This window comes from Etheostoma cragini, chromosome 7 (assembly GCF_013103735.1).
Source record: "Etheostoma cragini isolate CJK2018 chromosome 7, CSU_Ecrag_1.0, whole genome shotgun sequence".
In the NCBI taxonomy this organism is placed as follows: Eukaryota; Metazoa; Chordata; class Actinopteri; order Perciformes; family Percidae; genus Etheostoma; species Etheostoma cragini.
The window spans coordinates 19,170,599-19,198,289 of NC_048413.1; the positions used below are offsets into that span (position 1 = coordinate 19,170,599).

The 27,691-nt window shown below is 40.2% G+C and overlaps 1 protein-coding gene across 1 annotated transcript; it reads right to left on the reverse strand.

Moving 5' to 3' along the window:
- Window positions 1-382: 382 nt before the first annotated feature.
- LOC117947309 lies at window positions 383-27,642 on the reverse strand. Its single transcript, XM_034876091.1, has 25 exons — window positions 27,314-27,642; window positions 17,438-17,635; window positions 14,931-17,229; window positions 14,607-14,810; window positions 13,765-13,885; window positions 13,498-13,591; window positions 13,121-13,207; window positions 12,148-12,264; window positions 11,934-12,032; window positions 11,544-11,695; window positions 10,913-11,051; window positions 10,054-10,176; window positions 9,762-9,959; window positions 8,767-9,455; window positions 8,234-8,680; window positions 6,241-6,490; window positions 5,755-5,844; window positions 5,185-5,511; window positions 4,910-5,080; window positions 4,558-4,735; window positions 4,329-4,445; window positions 2,374-2,643; window positions 1,764-1,999; window positions 1,377-1,435; window positions 383-1,266 (listed from the first exon to the last, which is right to left on the reverse strand). Exons 1-24 carry the CDS (start codon window positions 27,347-27,349, stop codon window positions 1,397-1,399), a joined length of 6,681 nt encoding a protein of 2,226 aa, XP_034731982.1. The 5' UTR covers window positions 27,350-27,642; the 3' UTR covers window positions 383-1,266; window positions 1,377-1,396.
- Between the last annotated feature and the right edge of the window lie 49 nt (window positions 27,643-27,691).

Genomic DNA, 27,691 nt, shown 5'->3' on the forward strand with positions numbered 1-27,691 from the left:
ATTTTATTTCCATCATTTACACTTTCAAAATAACAGAAAACAAAAAAAATGGCGTCTGCAAAGGTTTGGGCACCCTGCAGAGTTTATAGCATGCATCTTCCCCTTTGGAAGTTTAAGACCTGACAGCGTCATGGATTGTTCTCAATCATCATCTGGAAAGACCAGGTGATGTCAATCTTAAGGGTTTAAATGCCCAGACTCATCTGACCTCATTTTGAAAGTGTGAATTATGGAAATAAAATCTATCTTTTTGTGACATATTGTACAAATGTCTAATCTGTCATTTGATGCCTTTTGGAGATTTTCCATCTTTTTTTGGCTTCTTTATGCACATTAATAGTAATGTTTACCTGCGGTGCCCAAACTTTTGAGCCCCACTGTATCTGTTACTATGCAGTAATTGTGTGATTCCAATTTTAAACCCAGTCTTTCATGTTCTTTTTCTCTGTATGATTAAATTACATGGGCTACAGAGTAATTCAAATCCAGATGTGAAACACATAAGTGGTCTGTCCTTTCAGATAAATTAATAAATACAGGCTACTGTGAATATCTCAGATCCAGACGGATACAAATAAATAGATATACCCTTACATATTAATTACTTCTATATTAATGAATACATAATTTTACTTCTCCATATCTGCACACATATCCACATGCGTCTCCATTTATGGTCATTAACTTTGAGTTTGGATCTTCAGCTAGCGCTGGGCTTACGCCCAGTGAATATCTTGGAGGCTTTGACTATATCTTGGACTCCATTAAGTTTCCTTTGTCATCTTGTAACCAAAACAATGTAGTCCAGATGTCAAGAGAATAATAATTTCTCCATGTTTTTCCATGAAGACAATGAATACAACCTTTTTGATCCCCTGTATATTAATAACTGTAAAGTCTGTACAGCACAGATGATCCCACAAAATTGTGTGTGTGTGTGTGTGTGTGTGCATGCGTGCGTGCATGCGTGTGTGTGTGTGTGTGTGTGTGTGTGTGAGAGATGAGTGTACATCTCTCACTCCTCTTTTTTCTTGCATGGTCATTTACATGTGATATACTGTAAGACAACCATATTTGAATGACTCACATATGATACCAATTTATTGCTTCATAAATCAATTTAAACCAAACCTAGTGACAAGTTGTGAAGTACCTGACTGCCTTGTGACTGGGCAGCCATGTAAAATAACTATGTTCTCTAAGACTGTCCTTCTGCAGGGCCAGAAGATCTTCAACAGGACTGAAGAGCTTTAGTGGGCCGATAATCTGCAACAATATTTAAAGGCACAACTTGTTTTCACAACAGAGGTCACTGATGATAATAATAATAATTCTTATTAGTATGATACTTCTTTATGAACATTTTACATTCTAACCTCCTGCAAGGAATCCAGGGTTAAACTTCTGTTGATTTTCCGATTATAACGTCATTACCCTGCAATGCAAGATAGCAAAGAAAATATTAGACAAAATAACAGCTTGATAACATGAGTTCTTGATTATTAATAGTGATTCATCTGTTTTGGTTATATTGCTGTACAAAGCCCTCAGTGTGCTAATGTAATAGAGTTATCATTTAGAATTTGTTTTTCCAGGGACAGAGTTTAGTATTTAGGCTTTCAATTTGACACTGACACACATTCAGACCTTTTTCAAACCACCACACCTGTTATCATAAGAGAAAAAAACAGGATTGAATCTTGACCCATTGTTGTTAGCTCATACATACAATTCAGGTCATTTTGTTACAATTTCAACTGTACCTGAACATTAGCCAGATGTGGAGGTTTGGGGGCAATACTTGGTTTCTTTCTGCTAGTTGTTGGTGAGCCGTCTCTCCTCATACTGGGGGTCCGACAAAGTGGTGGGCGAGACTTCAAACACTGGGATACATTCAAGGAGTTGTCTTTAACTACTTCTCCACCAATGGCAGACAGGCAGTTGCGGTCTGAGCTGCTATAGACGTTGATGCATTCTCCAGATGATTCAGTGCTGTCCACTAAAGCAGAAACAGATATTTGAAACAATGAAAGCAGTGGTGTGGCCATTACTTGACATTGAGAAAATGTATATAAATTAAAATCCATAATGGCATTCAAAACATTTTCACATTGACCATTGATCAATGGTTGTTGTGCCATTGTGTCATTATTGGTGCTACTACCAAGATAGAGCCAAACTAAATAAATTTCAAATCAGCAGTGGTTTTTAAAATACTTTCTCATATTCAAATGTCATATAACTTAAGCATGATAATTATATTAAAAGGTTCAATGGATTTTGTCTCAGTCATGTTGAGCTCAGAAGTCAACTGCAAACAGGCCATTCTGTTATTACATAAAAATAAAATAAAACATGTGTTTTTAAACTCACTCAGTAGAGGATGACTTTTCCATTGTTCACAGTTAGAATGAAGATGCTGATTGGTAAGATCATTTTCAGTCACAGCCTCAGGGGAGGAGCAGACAGCAGGACTGTTCTCCACCCCCTGTGATAGGTTCCCAGGAAAACCAGCAGGGGGCAGCGAGCCCCGGCCAGAGGAGGAAGATGATTGGCTGAGGGTGGTGGAGGCGGTGCTGCCAGAGCCAATGGAGTGTGGTCGTGGGTATTCTAAGCTCCTGTGTGAACAACAGGCCACAGGAACTGACGACACACGTAGATGGGTGTCATCAATGAGAAATTAATGGGCTGGGTCAGTGAGCAGTGAGGGCAAAAGCAGTTATTTCAGAAAGTGTTTTTGGATTTTAGTAACTAGTTTTGCTTAGTTAAACACACCAATAAAATGTAAAGGATCTAAAAAATAAAAATATATATATTTAATAAAGAGTAAAAAAAATTGTAAAAATCAAAAACAAAGCTATAAGTCTACAGCCATGCTAGCTGCTCTGTGAGCTCACACACAGCAGTGCTTTAAAGGTCTCATGGCATGAAAATTTCACTTTATAAGGTTTTAACATTAATATGCGTTTCCCCAGCCTGCTTATGGCGATAGATGTAAACTGAGCCCTGGGTATCCGGCTCTGCCTTTGAGAAAATGAAAGCTCAGATGGGCCGATCTGGAATCATCCCCTTATGAAGTCATATCCCTATGAGGTCATAATGCGCAAGGTTACCTCCCCTATAACTGCTTTGCCTGCCAAGAGAATTTGGCCCACCCATGAGAAAGACATCATGGCTTTCAAATGAGTGAAGTGGCAGTTGGTCAAGGCCACTCCCCCCTCCTCAATGAGCTACAGACTCAGAAATGGCGCATCCTAAAGAAAGCTCATTGTGGGACTGGCTCTAGTGGCTGTAATTCTGCACCAAGGCTGAATTTGGGATAAGAGACTTCAGATAAGGTATTAGGGGACAACTAAGACCTATATAAAACCATCCAAAAGCAGCATGACATGGGACCTTTAAGCAAAATGGTAACATGCTCATAATATTACCATGCTAATGCTGTAGGAAGTATAATGTTTTACCATGTTTTACCATGTTTATCATTTTGGTTTAGCGTGTTAGCATGCTAACATTTGAGCTGAGGCTGATGGGAATTAGTTTTGCGGGTATTTGATCATAAAAATTGAAATATTATCCTGATGATGGTGGTAGATGACAGAGGGGAAGATGCATGTCTGAATGTATCGAATTTAATGTTGATACGACAATTAACAGTTGAGATATTTTACCAAACACAAATGTGAACCACATTCTGCCGCTAGAGGGAAAGTCATGGGATCACTAAATTCTTAAGGATTGATACCTAAGGACTACACATGTACAGTATGTACCAAATTTGTGTGCCAATTCAACAAATAGTTGTTGAGATACATTTTTTTTAAATGTATCTTTTAAATTAAAAATAAGTGAATACACAAGAAATGTATTATATTGTAAAACACACAATACATGTCCAGTACATAACTACAGTAGCCCGGAGAATATAACAGACACTTTCAAATGTTTGAATGATGGCTTTCACATTTGCTTTTGTTATTTTCTAAATGGTTTAGATAATTTTTTTTCAATTTTGGACTCCCTGCAGTTGTGCTTTCTTGCAATAATGAACCATTTTATGAAAAAAGAAGTTAGACAAGCCCACATAGCTACAATTGATTTGGAAAATAAAATCCTCATTAACTAATGGAAATGATGGGGCACAAACATTGTCATATGAGGTCCTGCTGTGCTAGATAACATTAAATCCTAACACATACTAAAACCTGTTGATGTTATGTTATTAAAGTGACACTGAACTTAGCTTGACGTGTAAAATGTGTTCACTTAGTCTGAAGAAAATATTCCGCAGAAAATATTCTGTCAGCTCTGTGTGTGCAGCTCCTTACTTCTCCCGGGCAGAGCGCAGTTCACGGCTCGGTCACAGATGGCAGCATCACTGGGTTGAATGTCCATAAAAGGTTTGCGGGCCATTCCCATGAAAACCCTCTCCTGCATACGCAGCTCTGAAATGTATGGCATATTCACAGTCTTTTTTCTTTTTCCCCCCTGTAAAGCCTTTTTTAAACTGTAAAAGTGCTTTATAATTAAGATATGTTGTTGGGTTAAGGTTACTACCTCGACTGTGAGCGGCCTGATCCCACAGAATCTTCTCCAGGTCAGTGGTCCAGGCTTTCTTCAGCTCCATGCTGGAGGCCTTCAGGGTGTAGGTGTCCTCACTTTTTCTCCTGCGAAACCAGATCTCAAAACACAAGTTGCTCACACTTGAGTTGTGGGTCATCCCGATGTCGCTTGTCTGGGAGAGAAAATACAGAAATTGCACTGATTGAAAAAAACATATGTGGTTAAATGTTATGGCTTCACTTCAAGCTTTGCATATAGGAGCTTTGCAAAACCACTGGGAAAGGCCCGTGTAATACAATATACTGTATATTATGACAGCTTTTGATAAACAAGGATGTGTGCAAACCTTGAATGATTGCTTGTAGACATAAACATCATTGCCAATGTCTGTCCTCTTGGTCTTGCTGAAGAGGATGAGATCTTCAAAGAGAAAGATGCGGCGAACACATTTCTTCTTCCTAAAGAAAACTGTGAACTCGTCCTGGCGAATGAGCTGGCCCTGCTCTTTTAAATTTACCTGATAGAGCAGAGAAATGTAGAGCAGAAGAGCAGAAAGAAAAATACACTATTAACTTACCTGCTTGATATCAAGTGTATCTTATTTACATTTGGATATCTTACATCACACTCCTGGATGGCGTCCATGGTGAGCAAATCATTGCCATGGCGCATCTGAAACCGAACCAGGTCTGCAGCAGCTTGGATCTCAGTCCTCTCCCGCTCCCTCTCACTGGTCGTCAGATCAGGCACAAACGAACCCGGGCCACACACACTTTGTGCGCACACACTTGATATGTGCAGTGTTTCCTGGATCATGTCTTTTGGCCTGTATGAGCCAGCCAGAGCCTGCATGTCTTGCAGAAGGAGGCTGTACTTGCTGATCCTCTGGATAGGCCTCAGCAGGTAGGATGAGAGGTCCATCATGTCCCCCAGCTCCTGCTGCTTCTTCTATGAGGGGAAACAAAGTGGGACTGGAAAGTTGGAAAAGTAAAGCATGGCACTAACACTTCCAGGGTTCTGAGAGTAATGACTACTGCAACCAGTTGAAAATGTAATTTTGAACCTACTAAATTGAAAAATTAGGGTGGTGTACAGATAAAATGTTCTAGCTTGCATGGTGTAAACACTAAAGGATGTAAAACATCCGCTTGCATATTTCCGTTAAGAAAAAGACAGGACACATAAACTGACCTTGAAGATGTCATGGCGACGGTGCAGGATCAGGGAGTCTGACAGAGGTTTGTTCTTGCTGTACAGAGCATACAGGCCGAAACTCTCACTCTGTGGAAAGTTAAACCATATTAGAAAATGTATGTTATTTATAAGCCAACTTGAACTCTTCATAGTCATTAATATCTGCAATAATCACATAATAATACCAATAATCTATCATTATCATATCAGTTAAATCCTGCTACTGTACATGCCAACTTCTGGTCTGGTCTTCTGGAAAAAAGGTGGGACTATTTTGTACATTACAGTTATAGATTTTGCCATCAGTTAAAATACAAATTTCTTAAGTTATTTCAATTATGCTATTTATTAGTAATAATAAATAAACACAATCAGATAAAAACTAAGCTAAAACCATTAATATGCTTTTTAAATATAATGAACATTACATACAAAAATGATGTACTATATTTTGTATTGCAGTATAGTTACTGTACTACTCACATGTCTGAGAAAGCAGCGCGCCACCATGGCGGGCTCCCTCTGGCAGGCCTCCAGCTCAGGCAAGAAGTAGTGGCTGTGAAAGTCGTAAAGCTTCTCCAGGTTGCCGAAGATGACACCTCTCTTGCCCCTGAGGTCCTGTGGGATGTCTGGTTTGTCCATCAGGGGGAGGTAGTGGGTCAGGATGTAGCCTAGTGAGCGGACATACTCTCTCTCTGTAAACACCAGCTCATCCAGGACACGCTGCAGCCTCCTGTTAACACAAGCAGAACACATATCTATTAACTTCAAACAGAGACCTGTACCTTGTACACTGTAGTACATGTTATATTACATTACATCTATATAGTAGTATTTGCAAATATCTAATTTCTTGTCCTCATCCTTGGTATACCTAATTTGGGAGTTTTCTTTGCATCTGTACAAACAATATTATGAAAATTGTTTAGGGTGTTTTAGGCTTGATAGTCTTTACCCAGGATCTCTCTCAACCATGTTACTCTTTTCCCCGCTACTTTGTTTTATTTGCTGAATGATGCCAAGTTATTTATTATTCAATTTCCTGAAATTGATTTGCATAAGCTCTTTGTTGAAAACTGCTTGTGATGAAAGGATTTTGACCAATGAACTGAACAAATGTTTAAAGAGTTACTCAATACCAGGCTGAAAAGACGTGTTTTACTGCTTTCTCTCTGTGAATATGTCAAGCCTATTTTCGCCCTGATCATAGCCATAATCAATGATGGGTGTTGTCAGAGGTGTGCTTTGCAGCTGTCCTAGAGTACACATGTACATCCCTGCAGTAAGGTGAGAAGATGCACTACTTTTATATTTCAGCAGATGATACAGTGACATGCTGTCATTTTACTTTCTCTTCATGCACAGTGATAGAAAAAAAACATGCCAAGTATGAATGGATTATGAGAATGGGCCCCTGGGTAAAGACAAGTAAAACACTACCCCCTTCCTACATAGCAGCTCCTCTGCTGACAGATGTTTACATGACTTACTTCAGCTAGTTTGCTGTAGACTTACCAAAGCCTGTATATAGTTTGGGCAACACCATTATTTTAACTAAAATGCAATAATTGGATTGCATATTCATGGTCCCATATTGTATAAAGTTATATTTCCATGTCTTTTTGGATTATACAGCTGGTCAAATTGCTATATAAATACTGTATCAAAAAAAAATTCCACAGAGAAATGCACACAGCCGTATTCAGAAATGGTGCCTTTAATCAAGCCGTGCTGGACTTTTACACAGTTGTGATGTCACAACTGCACCATATACAGGTAGAAAGGGCCGCTACAATGCCAGTAGAATTCTTGCAATAACAGTGCAAAGATGTTAAGAGCACAGATACAGAAGACCCGTTTATGCTGACCAATCAAAGCAGGCGGGGCTTTTTTTCGGGAGGGGGGATAAAAGAACCAGGTGCTAAAATGTAGCGTTTTAGACAAAGGGTGATTACAGGTATATCTAGAAAGAAAGTGTAAATGAAATAGAGTTTCTGAACATCAAAGCCTATACGCATGTTCTAGTAGAAACCCAAAATACAAGCATGAACCTGAAAATGAGCATGTAATGGGTATTTTAAAGGACTCAAAATCAGGAGTTATCACAAGCCAAAAATGTAATTGGGATATCTCTACTTATGAATGAGCCCATTAACTTTCCCATGTGATGTTTAGATCTCAATATTAGCAGTCACTTTAAACAAATGGTCTGTGTCTGGTAGGCCTGTTCAATAATCCATCATGTTGACAAGTAGAAAAGAAAGGTGAGGAAAATCAGAAGAACCAGTACCTGTAGTACTTCATTGGAAGCTTAAAGACAGTAAAGAGTGCATGAAATATTATTAAGACTCACAATATTATTGAAATTAAAGGCAAAACACTTAATTAATATTATCTTGCAAAGCAAATGTTTGATTACATATCTTTTTCTCAATCGGTAATGCAAGCACATTTCACCCACATGTAGTTAACTTACAGGGCGTTGCTGGCACTCTCCGGTGGATCTGCCAAACAAAAGGCCCCTTCATATCTCCCAATGGGGAGGCTTGAGTGTTTGCAGCATAAAGTCCTGTTACCCCCTACAGCTCCCTGGTCGCTCATACAGGAGTCTTCTGAGCAGAAGCTCCCGTGGCGGGAGATCTGGAACTTCTGAGCCTCCTGGAGGATCCGACAAGACGGCTGACCATGGTGGGAGCAGGATGATGGTGTTCGAACTCGCTGCTCTGGAGGGGTGAGTGACCCCGCCATCGCTACTCCAGTGGTGCACGAGTCTTGACTCACCGACCTCTCTCCAAGACCTCGTCCCCATGAAAACCACTGGCAGCCAACATTGTGGGACTGAGACAGAGCAGCGGCATCTCTCTCACTCCTCACTCTGCTTGTCTGTCTTCTCCTTGTCTCTCGTTCTGTTCTCCTTGCTGACCTATTGTAAAATGATTAACTTAATAGTGATCATTTCACACAGTGTAAACTATTAAATCACGTGAGATGAATGGACCAAGAAGTTACCTGTGAGGTGAATGTGGAGTGACCTTTGACCCCTGGCTGGTTCCAGCATCATTGCGATCCTCAGGTTTGATGTTACAGCAGGCTACAGTTGTTGAGTTAGTATCATTGCTGCCCAGGATCGACCTTCTCTTTCCTAAATCCACCGCTCTTGACACAATGCCCTCCCACTGTGGGTGCAGAGGCCCGGGTGTTGATTGTACCACCAGACTCTGGCCACCGGGGGACAGTGTCTGAATGTTAGTGCTTACCACATCAACATAATGAGGTTCACACCAGCTGGTAGAGTCTAGCTGCTGATGGTAATCCTCCACATCCTGCAATCTCTCCTGAAGCTGCTGCCTGGCCTCCTGGCATCTTAGCCAGGCTACGTTCCAGAGCTGCATCCCCCTGGAACCCTTTAGGACACTGGCCTGGGCCTTCAACTCCTGAAATCTCTCTGGGCTGAACTGGAGTAACCTGTCTTGGAAATTCTGGAGGATGGAGTTGTCATTGCTTGACAGTAAAACATTTGGAGCATGTGGTGCGTGGACATCAATTGGGCAAAGGGATGCAACGCTCGGCCCAGAGTCTTGGTTTTGAGTGTTTGTGTGATTGACAGGTGTTGCAGTCTGGTCATGGTCTTGAATTGTGTGGATTCTGGATTGAGTCTGTTCCAGGTAGTCAATGCATTCGCTGGCCAGAGCTGTAGCCTGTTTGGAGATTACAGATGTTTTCTTTTGTCATACATAAGAACAAAAGTGGATGTTCTAATTTACCATTTTTAACAGAGAACTCATTCATGCCATATATGTTCTGATAAAGGGTTCACACAGTAAAGCTTCAGCAGAATTGTCAGTTATTTGGGGGAAGAGATGTCTTTGTGGGCTAGGTTCCCAAACTGGGCCAAACAACTTTTTCCACGGTGTAAGAGCACAAGATGCATATCTTGTGGCGCTAGTGTGTGTGGGATCTTGAAAACTTGAATTTTGAATACTTATAAAATAGCCAACACCAACCTGCTCACAAAAATCACACACGTTGACCATGATCTGCAGCTCCCTGCCGCATGCCTCTGCCCTGCATAGAAAGTCCTCCAGGCCTGATTTGAAGGTACAGACTAGAGTCCCAAATGCCTCTGTCTCTGGGAAGGATAGCCCAATCTGCTGGAGTCGCTCTGCTTCTGACACTAACGTCATGGCATGGTGCCGTCGGTCCTGGAGGTTTAGCAGACGGGGGGAAACAGAGTGAGACAGGTAGACAAACAGAGACACACAAATACATGACAGCAACAATAAAACGTAGACTCACATTAGCTTCAATAAGGAAACGAGTGAAGTTGTTGAGGATCTGCTCCATTCGGTCCCCAGAGTCCTCGACTGATTCAGCTTCCAGGAGGTGGTGCTCTCCCACCACATTAAACCATTGTAGCATCTGCAGGGACAAAAGCAAAACAATATAATGTTTAGTAGTATGATAAAGTCCTAATATAATAATAAATAATAAATTAAATTAGTATAAGTTTAACTGTGTGTTTTAGCTTTTTACAATTTTCTGCTGCAGAGAGGTGGTGGGTTGAAGAGTGTGTGCTTCTTTTATTTGCTTACTTTTGTATGTGTTTTTCTTTTTGATTATGTGTCTTAAAAACACAGTTAGCCTATACATATCTCAATTAAAAATGTATTAAATGAAGTCCTTCATCACTAATGGGCCTGAAGTGTTAGTAAACAACAAAGAAGTGACCGAGAGCTAAGCAACTTAACTATCACAAAAATATGTAATGTGGCATACAATGACAAAAAACACAGGCAAACATAAACATACTGTCACGATTTCTTCACATTATTGAACTGTTTCACTTTGTTTCCCGACTTACGAGAGAAAAACAACGATTCTACGACGATGATTCTAATTAAAAAAAAAAAAATTTCATACATTTTCCATTCAAATGCAAAATCCTAAAAATCAATGTATGACATTTGATCTACTTATCACCATACCCACATGGTGTCTAAGATCGCCGGGCCTTCATGAACCCAGAGACTGTAATGTCTTTTATAGTCCCTTAGAACCATTACTGCACTTACGAAAACTAACATATTTTGAAATAAGTGCCATTCATCTGAACATCAGTAGGCAGATTTGATGGTCAGCTATTAATAAAATGCACCTGCACAAAGTGTCCCTCCACCTCTCTGAGTTCCAGCAGATACTCCAGGTGTTCCAGTGACATGTTGGACCTCTGCACGAGGATGTGAGCCTGCTCCTCCACGTAGTTGTACAGGCTGCTCACTGAGTCTACTGCGTCACTGCATGTAGGAAAAAGACAGATCAAAGGCTTAAGAAAAAAAATATGCATAACAATAACACAGCTAAGCTTGGAACAACTGGCTTAATAGAGCAAACTCTGGCAATAAAACATTTATCTTTTGCTTTTCAGCTTTTGTAAAAAGTCAAGAGTGTTACAGCTACATTTTGATCTCAAAATAGTGAAAATATGATGGTTGTGTCATCACAAAGACAACAGTATCTTAAATCCCCTGCTATTAAATAATGAGTCTGAAAGAAGTGTGCCGCAGCTGCACAATTTACACAATTAATAATTATTCATTTTTGCCACTTATTTTTGGTGTGGTAATTGTTGGGAACATGTTTTCTCTAGTGGTTTATTTTCTAGCAGCTAGAATGTTAAATCAAAGGATAACAAAGATCGTATAAACAAGTTTACCCCAAAAAGACTGTAGATATAATACCTTTGTTTGGATTGTTGTGTACATGAGCAGGTGAGAGGAGGAGTTTACCTGAGGTCCTCGCAATGGGGGTATCTGAGGTCACTCTCCTTCCTCAGCCTCGCCAAGATGGCCCCGCCCTCCCTCTGCAGGCTGACCAATCGGCTGTCCTCCAATACATTCCTCATCAGAGTCCTCTGGTCCATCATGCACTGCTGCACAGTCTGTTTGACAAAAGACAGTTTAAAGATCAGCAAATTGTGCACTACATACTTCACATAAACAATTTCCTTGTGCATTCACCAATATATTTATATAACTACATAAGCTTTTATCCTCATAACACACACTGTATTTTCAGTGAAGACTGAGTTACATAATTGAGGATAAACCCAGCTTTCAAGTCCCAAATAACAACAAACAAGAGAACGAGTGAACAGTCAAAGCACAGAATGAAGGTACCTGTACAGTGTCTGTCCTCTGGGGCTCTTCTAACTCACTAATGGCTCTCAGAAGAAAGCTGGATGCCTCATGAAGATCAGACACAAATGGGAAGAGTTTCTAGAGAATGAAAGATGTCGACATGTGTAACTCATGAGCAGTGAAGAGGCAACTATTGCACTACCTGAGTGGAGAGAAGAGAGGCAGGTAATGTATTGATGTGACTCTGTGTTACCTGGTGCAGGTCTAGCCAGTCACAGTGGCTGTGAGATAGCGTGCCATCCAGGCGGGCGCTCAGCTGACTCACCTCGACCAGCTTGAACAAGGCTTTCATCGATGTCACCACTTCAGTCTGTTTCGAGGCAACAAGTGTCAAAGTAACATCAACACGTTTTCGCAGCTACAATTTCCTACACATTGCTGCGGAGGAAGTTCTGGCTAGTCGCCGCATTCCGAGATGGGAGAAAAACATGCTCTGGTTTATTAGCATTTCTTTAAACCTATCCCAATCATCTTGGGTGTCGGACAGAGCCACGGTGCCGCTGCAAAAAAGCCTTGGAAGGGAACTTGTTTTGGTGGAATGGGTTAACGTTGAAAGTTGTTTTAGTTGTGCAAAAGAAAACTGAGACTGGACAGACAGTCTAGCTAGCTGGCTGGATTTACCCTGCAGAGATCTGAGAAAAAGTTAACCATAGTCCTCATTAATCAAGTTTAAAATTCTAACACACAGAAACACCAAAATTGCCGTACATTACTTTTTAGACCACAACATTATTTCCTTTATTTGGTTTAAAAATTTGTCGATATATAGCCTATTAAATGCAAAAATGTCTGATAGTAAATGCATCTGAAGTTCTGTTGTGACTACTAAAGTTGATGGTCAGGCGATGTTGATATATTTCACTGGAGAAGTCGAAAAAACTCAAAACGTCATATAATTCATCCTCTGGTGACCGTGAATGTAACATTTTAATGCTAGTCAAAGTGTTTTTAAGATAGTTTAGTCTTGACCAAATTAATGAAACAAACTAACTGACATTGCCATCCCTATAACCATGCCGCTAGCATAACTACAAAACAGCTTTATTAAAGAGATCAACTACGTTTATAGTCTACTCAAACTAATTACCCTTTAGAGGAAACCAGACAGAGGTATTTCACCACCTGTAGTGTCTTATAATAATGATTGTAAAAAGGAAAAAGCTGACCTGGATTCCGGGACACCTCTGTGGGCGAAGGCTACTCTCCTTGTCCACCAGCAGAACAAAACTGTTTACTGCCTGGGGAGTCTGTTCCTGCAACAATTATCACTTTGAGTTACAGCCTTTACAAGTCAAAAACATATGGGTATCAATGGAAATGTATTTATTTTTCAGTAAATTTAACTGATATCAACACTAGAAATTGTATAACAAATTAACAAAAGCAAATTGCAACTTTGATTACAAAAAAGTAAAGGAAAAGATCTTTTGTCACATTACACATGACTATTAAATAAACTGGAGGACGTCTAGATATGCTGATATGCTTAGGAGCTGCTACATTATTCAGTATTTATATTTCACCCAGAATCAGTGCTTCTTACCTGAAGTGTCATCAAGGCTTTATAGAGCTGCGGTTGAGGATTTGTCTTCCTCGAATCAAAAATGATTGTCATCCCAGCTTCTCTGATTTCTCTCCTACATGCAGAGATTAAAAAAGCTATTAAGTACACAACAGTTACCACATAAAACAGACATGGCAACAATGCTGCCAAAATCTCCTTCCAGTATGACTTTAAATGTACAGGTTTCTTTCAAGTCTGGTTAATTAATTTTTCTTTAATTAATTAATTGGTTAACTGATATGTTACCTGGTAATAGTACGGAAGTAGAGCAGCATCTGGAAGAGCTCCTGGTTTGTAACAGATGATCTCCATCCCTGGTGGTGTCCATAGAGCTCAACTATTGCCCTGCCTGTCCTGTCTCTGCCACCTGAAGGGGTTAAAGAGAGGAAAGATCAAGGAAAATGCTGTCCTCGTGAGAATTTTCAGTAACCTATTAAGCTATCTCCAAAAGGGAAGAGCAGAGAGAGCAAAAGCATCCGGTTGAGTTTCAGTTTTAATGGATTTATTTGACCCCAAATCCAGTCTTGCTCACACTGATCCTTGAGGAGGACTACTGTATAACAGAATGAGGTGTCTGAATAAAAATACAGATAGGATTCAGTCAAACTATTAAGTAAAGTTTTCATTAGAAAACTTTAGGATTGTGACCAAAAAACAAACATTAGGATTGAATGATAAAGACAATGCCAATATGCTATCTGAAATGAGAGGAAATCATAAGAATGAAGAGCAAAACGAAAAGGTAAATAGAGACAGAGAGGCTCATAGCTACTATAAGTTGTGAGTTGAACTGCCATGTCAGTAAAAAGTGAATGTTCAAAACATGGGAAAAGAAAATGAAATAGTCATCATCAGCCTTAAAAATAATAATAAAATCAATCTGGACTCTCACAGGCTGAAGTACTCTTATTCATTGGGGATACTTCCATGTTACTTTTGTATGATTGCTGTTTTTTAATTTAATCTCTTACATTAATACATGAGTTATTTAATACAAATAATCTTTATGTAATATAATTTGTATATGTTGTCTTTTTATGCACAGTGAAGAACTTGGTTGTTGTTTGCGGTGTCTCAAACTAACTAACCTGTGAGAGACGCTACTCCTAAGTAGAGGGGGTGGGCTCTGGGGTCTGGGGATCCCAGGGGAAGGTGGTCAGGTCTGGGACGGGTAGAGACATGCTGGGAGATCTTCTGTGTCTCTGATGTTGGAGGTTGATCTGTCTGTAACGGGTTCTTCGTCTGATGGCCATTTCTACTGGTTATGAACGTAGTGCCAGGCTGAGCAGCATCTATAAAAATGTACATATTTTGCGGTAGGGAGGCTGATTTTCCTCTGGTTGTAAACAATATTAAAATGAACCCAATAAAACCTACAAGCTAAAGATCAAATTAATACAGCAATACTGCACCTGGAATTGCCATCTTCCTCCTGTTGATCTTGGGTGAAACCAGTCCAAATGCTGTGCTGTTTTTACATTTGACCACATGCAGCTGAGGAATCTCTGCACAGGAGCCAGTATTTTCTCTTCTCCTGACATTTTGACCTTCAACAATGACCAGCGCACACTTCTCTGAGGTGTCCACCACAGCTGTGGAGAGGGATGAACATCTTCCATCTGACATGGACTCCCGTCTGTTCTGTGGCACTGAATGAGACGTAGGAAAGTTTGGACTCGCTCCCGTGGAATTAGTTGTGCTTTGTAGCCCTTCACGAGGCTTGAGGGTCATCGATGAAATTTCAGTGGAAGGCGACTGTAATCCACAGTGTTTGGTAGCAATGACATCTGACTGATCATTTGAACTTGACAAAGCTCTATTGTTGTTCATCCTTGTTCCTACCGCTATATCTGTCCCATTTACACTGTGTAAATTGCCACAAGTTTTGGCAGAGTACGCATCTCTTGGTTCCCTAAATGGCAAAGTGCTCCTTTCAGATGTTTGTTCTGGTAGCATGGCACTTTTAAAAACATTGTTTCCCCTGTAATCCATACAGGGGGCAGTGTTGGTATCTCCTGGTTTCCCACATGGAACAGTGTTCCTTTCTCCTGACTCCTTACAGATGGCTCCACTGACAGAGGAAGGAGACTGGGGTTGCATCCCTGAATCAAACACCATTCCTTGAATATTACACCATTGATCTCCTGTTTCATGCCCTGGAAGTCTGTCATCGCACTGTGAGAAATCACCATCCTCCTCCAACACAGCTAACATATTCCTGCTCTCCTTCTCCTTTCCAAAGGTGACAGGGTTTTGTATAGCAGCCTGGTAGGAGTCTCTGTATCGACACCTAAGCTCCTGAGCTCTGGAAGCCTTTCCGCCTTGTCTTCTCCTCATGCATGGGGTACAGGGTTTCTCTGAGAACTGGACAGTGCGCACACACTGAGAAGGTTCAAGAGAGTCAGGGTGAGGGTGATAGGATTGGGAATGGCGGAGAGCTGTTTTGGCAGACAGTTTGGGCCTTAATGACACAGCAGCCTCTAATCTAGAATGACTTTGTGGTTTTGTAGGTGACTGCACATTTGCTTGTGACTGTGCTTGAGGTGGTATCTGTGTGTTTGCCTGTTTCAGTGCTTGCCTGTATGACTCCATTTCTGCATGTGGTTGCATTTGTGCTTGTCTTTGTGGATGTCTTTGGATTTGTGGTTCAATTTGTGTGTGCGATTGCATTTGCACTTCTAATTTCTGCTGTTCTTCAGCTGCTGACTGAGCTCTACTAAAAAGCATAGTTGCCTGAAGAATATCAATATATTCTCCTTCTGCAACTGTGTGGCCTTCTGGTCCTCTCCTGCATATATCTTTGTTGTTTGGATCTTTATGTTTATGTGGGCCTATATTTTCAGACACAATTACACCCTTATCTTCACCTTTGTATGTAGTTATATCTCCCCTTGCTGGGGTGCATGTACCTGAAACAGTGTGAGTTTCTGAAGCTGTATTTGGATCTGTCTCAGTAAAGGAGCTGTCCCATGGATTAGGGGACTCCCAGCCAATAGGCTTAGGCTCAGTTTCAGTGTCTTTCACTTTGACCAGCCTAGATGAAGAAGCAGCGCCAGTATCCACCAGGCAAAGTGACACAGCAATGCCGTGCCTCGCCGGACATATTCTGGTCTCCACAGTGAAGGCAGAGCGTTGTGAAGCAGATGTTAAAATTGAATTTTGAATGGTTACAGGATACTGTTTTGGTGGAGATCCCTTTGACGGAGAAAGAGGAAATGAACAATTTGATGCAGAATTCTCAGGAAAATGAGGAGGTGGAGGATGACAAAGCGGAAGTGGTAAAGGAGGATTTGAAGGAGGAGCAGAGGCCATACTACTCCCAGCAAACAGTCGCACGTCCACAAACTCAGGCAGGGCCACCCGTTCCCATGGTAACCTCACCACACCCCGCTCGGTGGCAAGCAGGCATTGACTGAGAGGCGCACCATGGCGGCCCTGGTTGATCTCCTCTAACCAGTCACGGCTGAATATACAAGGATAAGAAGTTTCAGGGATCGGGGTCTCCTCCACTACTTCCACTAAAAGCCCCTCCTCTTCCAGGAGGCTGCAGATCACGATGCGAGCTGATTGGTCACAGAATGGTGCCACCTGGAGATAAAAGTCACCAGGCTGAAGTAGCAGGGGGTTGATAGGAGCAAGGTGGACGACAACTTGGTCATGTAAACACAGAGGCCAGCCTTCACATAAGAATAGCACATCAGAGTACTGAGCCTAAAAGGGGATAAGCACATTGACAGTACAGGGTTTCAGAAATTAGAAGAATGTCAACTATATTTTTTCTGTTTCAATTATGATATTACATCCAGCAAGAAGATCTTTGGGCTGCTTCGTTCATTATGAACACATAGTAGAAGTCTCTTTAAAGTCACAAATGAGCTTAGCACACCACTGTAGTGTACAGTAAAGGACAGTGACTTACACATGCAGCCTGCTGCACGGTGTCTAAGATGTGCTTGGCTGGGACCAGAAAGTCTAGCAGGCATCGCAGGGCATCTCCGTGATAACGACTGTCAATGATGTGGAAGAGCTGGCTGAGAAGAGTGGGGGCGGTGGCCTCAAAGGGTGGGTACAGCACCGACAGCAGGTTCTGGATCGAACTTTCCAGAGATTCAAAGTTCTGAAAATACAAGAGAGAGAAAATTCTATCCTACTGGTTCATTATTGACCCCCACTATTGGTTACAAGGCAGGCTGGCCGTAATCTGTGGGTTCTATAGACGTGCACTACTAACCTAAAAGTTGTCATTTAGTCAGTAACTTCTTCAATCTAACTTTTACGCAAGTGATCCAGGAATACTTGCAATGTACCTTTAAAAAATCTAACAAACTGTTCTGCCACACATTTACATGTTCTACCACGTAACAATGGAAAATGATATGAAAGAAGCCACTGTGGTCAACGTTTTATCCTCAATTCAAAAAGCAAATAGTGATTCACTATTATTACCTGCAGTAAGTAGTTTGCTTTGAGAGTGAAGGCCTTTTAAATGAATTATTAATGCTGCAACTAACAGATGATATGTAGATTCTTTTCAGTTAATCGAGTAGTTTACTATCAAGAATATAGGTAAAATTGTTTATTACAATTTTCAGAAGCAAGAGGAGAAAATGTGAGCTTATTCTCCCATTTGAAAATCTGGAGCCACTTTTGCTTGATAAATGACAGGTAACTGTTTATTAAAATTGCTGATCAATATTCTGGCAATTAGCCAATGAAAATGTATTATTGTATTGTATTGTATTATTATGCCTCCTCTATTTAAATTGTGACTCTATCATTTAGGTAAACTACAGAATACAACCAACAGTATTTACTTAAATCCTCTGTAATTCAGTAATGCTAAACAATAGGAAACTTGGAGTCACTTTTATCTCATTGCCGTCTCTCACAGGAAAATTAAACAGGCCTTGTCCTCAACCTCAGGACATGGTGAGAGAAGAGTTACACAAACACAAACACCGCACTCATCATTAAACATAAAGCCAGCCAGCCTGACAGGAAACATCCACGTAAACAGTGTGTAAGAGCTGATCTCAAGGCTGGCTCCTGGTTTATGGTTTCACATTCCCTTTGACCTGAACTCAAGGCCCGCTACCCACTTTTAGGCCCGTCTTTATTTAGCACCCGGCAAAGGCCACGGCACTGGACCTTGGGGGTTAATGTACATGCATGGTTGAGGCTCCGTTGGGAGATATATGGCATCAGACAGGGTTGTTTAAGAATGTTGACGCATAGCATGAAATCTCGCTACCCCTTTTTTTCCCCACGATGCATGTTCAGTGTCATTTACTGGATGCGACTGCATCAATGTCAATGTAGGAGCAAGGAAATGATTCTTAGTTTAAAAAACTTCCTGTCCGTGGTGAACCCCATAAGAGGAGAGGACTGAGGTATGTCTTGGAGGGTGATGGCGAAGATGTAGTTTTTGTTTATTTTTGTATGTAGGCATATCATGGCTTCGCTGGAGGTGCCGATGTTATGTACATGTGATACTGTCATATAGTCTTTTAGCTCTTGTAATGTAACAAATGATGAGAGAGAGACGTAATGGGTCGGCTTAGGGGGAGGGTGGGATATATTAACTGTACTATACGACTTGTGAGTGCAAGAAATCAATAAAGAAATTATATAAAAAATACATCCTGTTTTTAGTATAACAAATCACTTACAATATATTTATTCGCTTTCTGGTCAGTTACATAAGAAGATCAAGGACTAACAGTCCCATATCTGTTTGTGAAAATCATTCCACTGAACTCACGGGTTCCCAGATGTGGAGATGAAGAAAGACAGACACGGTAGTAGGGAGATGGAGACAGAGTTACAGTGTGATGGATTATGTTCCCTCAGACTAACACTTGCTCAGTTCCTTTCCAGCTCTGCTTTCTGCTGTGCATTTCTTCTCTGCACCTTTAAAAAGGAAGAAATGTAGCATTGGTGGTCTTCCAGAGGGCTTCAGACTTGCAGGATCTACACTATATAATAAGCGGACTTTCTCATTGAATTCCCTTTCCTATTCTGTGTATTTTGTCCCTATGTTTGTTTCTTCTGACTGTTTAATTTTTTTTTCAAGAAAAAATGGCCATCCACCCTATCTCTGTCTTATCCCCTTACATTACAATCAAAAAATGCTGTGCTCTCAGCCAGTCCGCAGCCCCTACAGTACCAGAAACAACACTGTGACTCAGAGCTTTCTGGTCAGTCCTGCCACACCCCGCTGGGACAAAACACAGTGATGGGGCATCATGATAACATGAAGGAAAAGGAGGAGGAGGACGGTAATGTTGTTGTGAAATGAGGAGGATGAGGATGGTGGAAGGCTCAGCAGCAAAATATGTAGCCTACGGAAAAGCTAATTCAGTTCACAGCTCATAAAATGAAAATGAAATGCTTTCCAATCTTGAAAGTTAGAAAGGTTTGGGATTCTTGGAAGAGGGTAGCTTGTAAATTGCTGAAATTTAAATGAATGTGACCTGTAAGGGAAGTTATACAGTACTTCATGTTAAATGTCTTTATATGTAGCAGAAATGTATGCTCTTAATTGCACAGTGTGAACTGCTTCTCACGTGGAAATGATCCCTAGACAAGTAAAATGTTCCTCTTAAATGTTATCAAAAGCAGCTGCAAACATTGTTTCTGCTGTTGTGTTTTTGTTGTCTCCCTCCTTCCCGTATTTCCTCTCTTTGTTTTGGAGTGAAACAAGTGATCAGAATAAAGGATTGTGGACAAGGTGCACAGTGCCTTCTTCGGTATGTGTAGTGTACTTTTCTTTATATTGTCATCTAGACCAACGTTTTGTTTAACCGTTTAAATATAAAAATCTTTAAAAAAACAAAATTTCAAATTTGATTACAAAAACAAATTGTTATCAAAAGTGAAGCAATGGGATTAACCCTTTAACTTTTATATAGGCCTAGGGAAGAAAGATAAAAAGAGCAAAAAACGGCTATATTCAAAACATCATTCTGCAAACAAAAGCAAAATCTGCCGTATACCAAAAATACACGGATGTTGTACTGCTTTGGAAAAAAATCTCCAGTTTCCCAATAAGCTCAGTGGGCTATTTGCAAATGATTGAACATCTTCCTCCTAAACATCTTTCCTGGATGTGTATTATTTTTAATATTTCTACTATGTATGATTATTCTAAATCTGTACTGTGAACATGTAACCTTTGCCCTAAGAAACAAATGTGTGTGTCCAAGCAAGTTTGCCTGATTGTTCCCCAGAGTGCTACAAATGTAACAGTGGGTTCCTGGGATAGCGTGTTCTGCTGGTGTTAGAATGTATCAACAGGTTGTCAGCAGTGACAGTAAACTGAGACTAATCATTTGCAACCAAGAGAAGTACCAGCTATAACAGTTTGGTTATTAACAATCTGAATGTTGGGTTGGGTCCCCTGGTAACAGTAATAGGACACAGACAGTTGAAAATCGTTGTGAACCAATTTTGTCAGGGCTTCAGCCCTGAATGTTTTAAGTGTAGCCCCAAATGCATTTTGAAAAGTTGACTGACAAATATGATACCAGACAATAGCCTATGTAAGCCCAAAATCATAAGTTGTCTTATTTCATTGTGTTTCAGGTAATGGACGAGATGTGACGCGTTTGTGCTCCATGTATTTATGCCATAGTTTCGGTTTTCCACCTCCGATGTGTAGCAGCGTACAGACACATCCCTAAACTTTATCTCACACTAGAGACCAGAGACCCAAACCAGGCCCTGTGTCTGCCAGAAGGTCTGTGTTCTACCATATCAGTAGAGCAATCTTGTAATTATCATTGTAATAGCCTACTATACTTTTCTCAAAATATCACGACTCCTCCAAATCTCAGAGGACCCACATGGGATGAGCTATATTTTGAATGTGCACAAAGTTTGGAAAATGAGCAGACCCCCCAGAACCCCAACATCACAGGTCACCACACAAATCTGGAAGAAAAACCTTGGCCTTTGGGTTGCCACGACAGTTTTGATTAGGCCATATGTTGGTGCTATTGAAATAACTAAATAAACATGCACTGGCTATTAACAAGCTGGGAAAGCCAATCCCCGTCTCACATTGCATCCATTTAAGTGAAATGGGTCCGGGCCAAGCCCAAACCTCCTCTTGTCCTAGAAACGCCACTGATAAGACGCGCAAATGCTTTCTAGTTTTTGGAGGGCTTACTAAACGAGAGGGAAATTTAGCTTTCAGCGTGTCAACACTGCTGGTAATAATAGTCAGCTGTGAGAAGCAAGCCACATCACCGGAAATATATACTGTAATGCGGTTTCCAGCATAAAGAATTTGCTGCTAGATTTATGTGTGTACTTGTGTGTCTGTCTCCAGTATGTGGTGTATGAGTGAACTGTATGGACCTGTCTCTCTGCCCGGGCCAGCATACTGTTGCTGCAAATTCACATGGCTCTATATAAACACGCAGATCTCTCTCACTCTGCCACTGAAATAAATGAAGACTCACATTACTGTGGATAAGATGTCCCAGTGCGGGAGCTGAGGACAGTTTGAATGTCTCTGTCCAGTATCATTATGACACAGAAATAGTCTTAACACATTCCTGAAGTCGAGCAGCTTCCTGCTTATATTATTATTATATTTAACAATAATAATAAAAATCAAAGCATGCATGGGGACTTAATACATTCCTGTGGGACATTTCTCTCTTGATGAAGTCATTAACTGTGATATTACTTTTTGAAAGTGTGTTTTTTGGTAATTTTCCATTTTTGATTCAATAGTCTCTGGCAGAGAGTGACAGGAAATGTGGTGAGAGAGGATAACATGCATTCCAAAATAATTTATTCATGTTAATCCTGGTAAAAAGATGTGGATTAACCACATCATGAGAAGAATCAAAACGTTCACATTGTATTTATAAAAAAGAAACGCAATCCCAAATTAAATGTTTTAAAGAGTTTGGAAATAGAACACTGAATAAACTGTATTTGGTTCCAAAAAGGGCAGTTTTCATGAGTGCTACTGTCTACTAACTTCCAATGAAATATCCTCACAAACATTCAGTTTGTGTAATGTATTTACAATGCCTGAGAAATATGTAAAGCACAATAAGCAAAACTGATGTGATTATTTGCCCAAACTTCAAAGCCTCTACATACACTGATAGTGCTTATAAATAAGCACGAAAAGAATCCATTTCCTGTGTTTACGTCTGTGGTTTTTCATCTTTAAAAAAACAGCTGACATACAAGGATTCCTTACTGGATTAACCAAACTGCTTAAAATGTCTTTCCTGCTGTCCACTCAAAGAAGAGCTGGGGACAACATGGATTTATGTACAGGAAGCAGTTCTTTCATCCCAATTAATTATTATAACTTCTGGAATAATGTATTCGAAACAATCTTGCCTTTTCAGGAAGAGAGTAGAGTAGAGAGTAGTAGAGATTAAAAGCAGTAGAGTGCTGTTTCTTTTAAACGTGAAGATTAATCGGCTGACTTGGATCATTTCTTCACATTCAGGAGCCTTAAGCCTTATGGCTCAGTTAATCACGCCTACATTGACACTGTTACTTATTGTGGCAAGCCAAAAGGAGTCTCATTCTGTAGCACTTAACACATGATTTACATCCTGTAAAGTCAACTCTTTGGAGAAGACATTCGGTCTACTTACACCCTCTGACTTTCCAATGAATTTGAGTGTATACATAGGCAGGCTTATAAATCCATGTCCGTGACATTCACATTTTACCTGTGTATCCTGCTAATGTGCCCTTGTTAAGAGGACAAATCAGAAGGTATGAGTACTTAATGTGATTTTTTACCACTTGGGAAATTCTTAAATACTGGTGGTTCATTTTTAGATGCTGAGCCAGTGAGGAGTCAAGGTCAGGGGGGATGAATGATGCATTTTGGCTAAATGAAATGCATCAGCTATAAATTCCTATTGACTCCAGGGGCATTCTTCTGTATCCGACCTCTGTTGAAAAAGTCTCCAGGCTAAAGATTCAGCAAGTTTTCCACATCACCATTCTCAATCTTAGATATCTCTGCTACACTGCACACAAAAGATTTGCTACTGGTCTGTATTTCCCAGTTAATAATTCATCCTTTAGGAGTTAGTCTATTGTTAAGTATTTAAAAAAAAAATTGGGTAATTAACTGAAATGGTGAACTAAACTAAACGTAAACTTTGATAATTTTTCTGGCAAATTTCCTTGTTTCACATCCCTCTTGTTTTGCAATTTCCCACGCTAACAAGATTGTCACTGCAGTCTGATGAACTGCGGTTTTCTGCCTGCTGCTGCGATAACTTCTGAATGACAACAGCTCTCATGCGCTGACTAGGAAACAAAGATAATGACAGACAATCTTAACTATTTTGTAATTTGGAGGAAAATCTAATTGTGTAGTAAACAGATTAGCACTCACACAGAGTTGCACAGAAGTGCCTCACGCCAGGCATGGTACAAAATGTGCCATGATGAAGAGTCCCCATGTTAAAACAGATGGAGGGCTATAAAAGTTGAGATTCTTTAATGGCAAAGAAACAACATGTCAAATCTCTTCTTCACATTTTCTGAAATGTTTCCTTCAGTTGTGAATTACGCACATCTACAAATCTGTAAATCAAACTTTTAAGTATTATTTTAATACAAACAAACTGAGCTAAATTACTAATGAGCATCATGACGGCACTATCTTTACTATGATTTTGTTAAGACTTTTGTATCTTGTATCTTTGAAAAGGAGATGGTTCATCTCAAGGTATTTACCATTATACAATTATTGACATTATACATAAACATACATATGATCAAATCATTGGAGCATGTCCTTTAACAATTCTATTTTGAATACTCATATTTTGGAATCATTTCTTTGGATGTTTAATGCTACTTTGTTGGCTCCCCAGATTGTTGCTGCCTTATATTGTCAGCGCAAATAGAGTTTTGAGAAGAAAATACTTTATGACACACATTATCAGATGTTTTCAGGTTGCCCGAAAACATCTGCTATCTGTTTTGAGCATTTCTTGTGTAATTAATTTACTATTCATCTGCTGTTCACAGCTTGGAAATCTGCGGCATGAAACCAGAAAAGTAAGGAAATTCCAGCTTTTGTCATTTGTAATTTGATTTTTTGGGGGTAAATGAATGTAACTATACAGCGTTGTACCTTTTATAGCCTACTAAAAGCTGCCTCTTTAAGTGCTAAAAGGTACAAAGAGAGTCACAAAAAAAATATTTTCCTCTCTATCTGTTCTGTTACCTTTTTCTGAGTGTGTCTTGTGGCTCTCCACCTCAACACACCCGGTGACACCCGAGCAAAAGCACAAACCAGATTTCACTGAGGTCGCACATAAACACAGGCTGAGTAGAGCTACTGTACATGACCACCGAGGCACCGAGATGGCCAGACGGTATATTTAGTAGATTCACAGGGATCAGCAAATCGGAGCTTGCGGAAGGCAAACACTAATAATGACGGCCTTGATCAGCAGGACGGTTTGAGGGTGGCTGTAAAGTAGCAGTCAGGGGGCAGCAAGGCCTGTGTTTAAGTCATTAAAAACACGTCAGGGAATTATAAATGAGCCAAGATTTTAAGCAAACCTTTAAACTCATCGTGAGTAAGTTGACATGTCTGCTCTGTGCGTGCGTGTGTGTGAGGTGTGTTATTATATCAAAGTGTGGCTTAGCTTTCACTGACACACTCATCTCATCTGTAATTAGCTCACAGCTGTGCTTGATGTAACTCATACCGGCAGATTTCATAACAAACAACCAGAAACGATCACTTAGATACAGGAAAAACAGGTGAAAACACTCAGCCATGCTAATCTGACCATCATCATCATCACAATACATGACATCAAATCAAATGAATCATGTTGAAACCTAACACAGGCTGGTTACAAATCAAATCACTATCTTACTAGTTGTGACTTATGAATATAATATAATATAATATAATATAATATAATATAAAGCTTTATTTGATGTTTGATTGTATTCACATGTTGTGCAGCTCTGCACCAACCTTGGCAGGGAAAAGGAATGAAAAAAGGTCAGTGTATGTTTTGCTCAGAGTAAAAATGAACACTTTGCAGTTGTCCACACCCATCAGAGTGGAACACTTTGAGCAGCTGCCACCAGAGCTACACCATCTCAGTCAACCCATCAACTCAGATACTGTTGCTGAAATGTTCTTTGTATCATCGGACGTGTTGCTGTGTACTCTCAATGCAGATGCCACCGACATCCTAGCCAAAACGACCTAAACAAGCGGGCTCCAAAGGCATGGTGATGATTTGTAGTTTTTCTACCGGAGCTGTTGAGCTAACTGCAGTGCATTTCCATTGAATCACTAGAAGGGGACAAGAAGTCTTTCTGCTGAGAGAAAAAGGACGCTCTGTAGAACCAGGTCAACACAGGAACAAATACCCAAACATTGAGGTCACTTCCAAAACAGGAATAGTCAAGTTAATGGACTCTGGTTTCTACGACAAGGCAAATATGCTGTAAACAGGGCGGGAAAATTACAGCAACACACACACACACACACACTCTCTTGCCAAATTAAACCTACAGGAGAGCTGGGCGGGGATTTTAAAATTCAACTCCCTATGACATCCTCCCAGTCAGTAAGTGCCTAACAAAATCTACTTTATGCCCAACCAGGCACACCCTCTCTACAGCCGAGGTGTGACAACATATACTTTCAGACACTTCCTCTTCAGGATATGCAGGCTGAGAATCTCAGCAGGCAAAAACATAGGGAAGTGTTAAACTTTCCGCATTTAAATCCAAAGATCCGACAGCACTGATTTCTAATATAACCTCCCTGACGCCGTAGTAGGTTTTTCCTCCTGCATGACTCACATGCCAGTAAATGTGGATCCAGGATGCAGGTACAGTGGCTGGTTTGTGAAATCTGAAACCTGAGACCTTCAACTGTCAAAACACTGCAGAGAATAGCAGCTAGTGTGAGCTATGGTAGCTATGCTTGTACACAGTCAGTGTACGTGCATGTTTCCACATAAAAGACTACTTGTTAGGGTGTAATAAATAAATGACTGCAGTAATATTTAAAGAGAAGACATTGTTGTAACTGTCACGTGTTACATGAATGAATCATTCATTATGTGTTATAAGAAGCAAGGTGTGTATTGTAAGATGTTTAGGGATGCTAGTGATGATCATGACTTATTTCATCTAATTAAAAATGTAATCTATAAGAAATGTCAGAGAATAGAGGAAAATGCCAATTACATTTATTCAGAGGGCAAGTTAATGTGTTCAAGTCACTTGTTTTGTCTGATCAGCAGTTACCCAAAGATATTCAATGTACAAACAATATTAAAAGAAAAAAGCATATCTTGAATAAGCTAATATGTCATACATTCTTCACAGAGGCGTATATGACAGGATTATGATAGACGCCAGGAAGCTGAAAATGCCACTGAATATCCAACACCTCTAGAGAGGTTGGTCTTTATAAATAAAGATAAATATAATCTTCATAAAAATACAAGCGTAGTATTTGACAGAAGCAGGCCAAAACTTTATATTAGCTAAATAAACCAATACCAATGTCTAACAGCTCCGCATAAACTGTTAGTAACAGCCACTGTGTAACGTTCCAATTCTGCAAGGTTTCTTAACAACTACACATTTTAGTCAGTAAATGTTAAACTTTGAGATCAGGAAAAAGTTCAATTATGATTCAAGGCTGAGAGTTAAAGCAAACAAAAAAGATAAAATCCTACGTGAACAAAGTCAAAACAGAAGGGAAGTAAAAGCATGTCACAGCAAATGGAGCAGGTTGTCATATTACCATTTTCTTTTCTGTTCTGCATGCTGTCATTCCCATTCATCACAAAAGCACCAGTCTCTGAAATAATCCATAGTAGTCTACAGAGCTGCTGCTGCTCCTGCTCGATGTCTGCTGACCAATGTGAAATCCATTATGCACAGACACTTGTTTGCAGAGTGAGTGAGGACAACCTTAAGCCAGCTGGATGAGCATTCGTCAAGTCCTGCGCTGCGCTGAACTTTGATTGGTTTTCTTCTCCTTCTCTCTCTGTCTTTGTCTTTACTGTGTTCTCTCTGCTTCTTTCTCTGTGTTCGCTCTCGCAGCACCTCAAGTGTTGGTGCTATGTGTGTCTGAGAAGGGGAACGCAACCAAGGAGACAGAGAGAGAGAGAGAGAGAGA

Excerpts from the sequence above, each read along its gene's own strand:
- LOC117947309 (XM_034876091.1), bottom strand. The coding sequence starts at position 27,349 with ATGGGAATGACAGCATGCAGAACAGAAAAGAAAATG. Across the intron at positions 11,052-11,543 it reads CCCCATTGCGAGGACCTCAG|TGACGCAGTAGACTCAGTGA; the intron begins GTAAACTCCTCC and ends TCCTACATGCAG. Across the intron at positions 1,436-1,763 it reads CACATCTGGCTAATGTTCAG|GGTAATGACGTTATAATCGG; the intron begins GTACAGTTGAAA and ends CTTGCATTGCAG.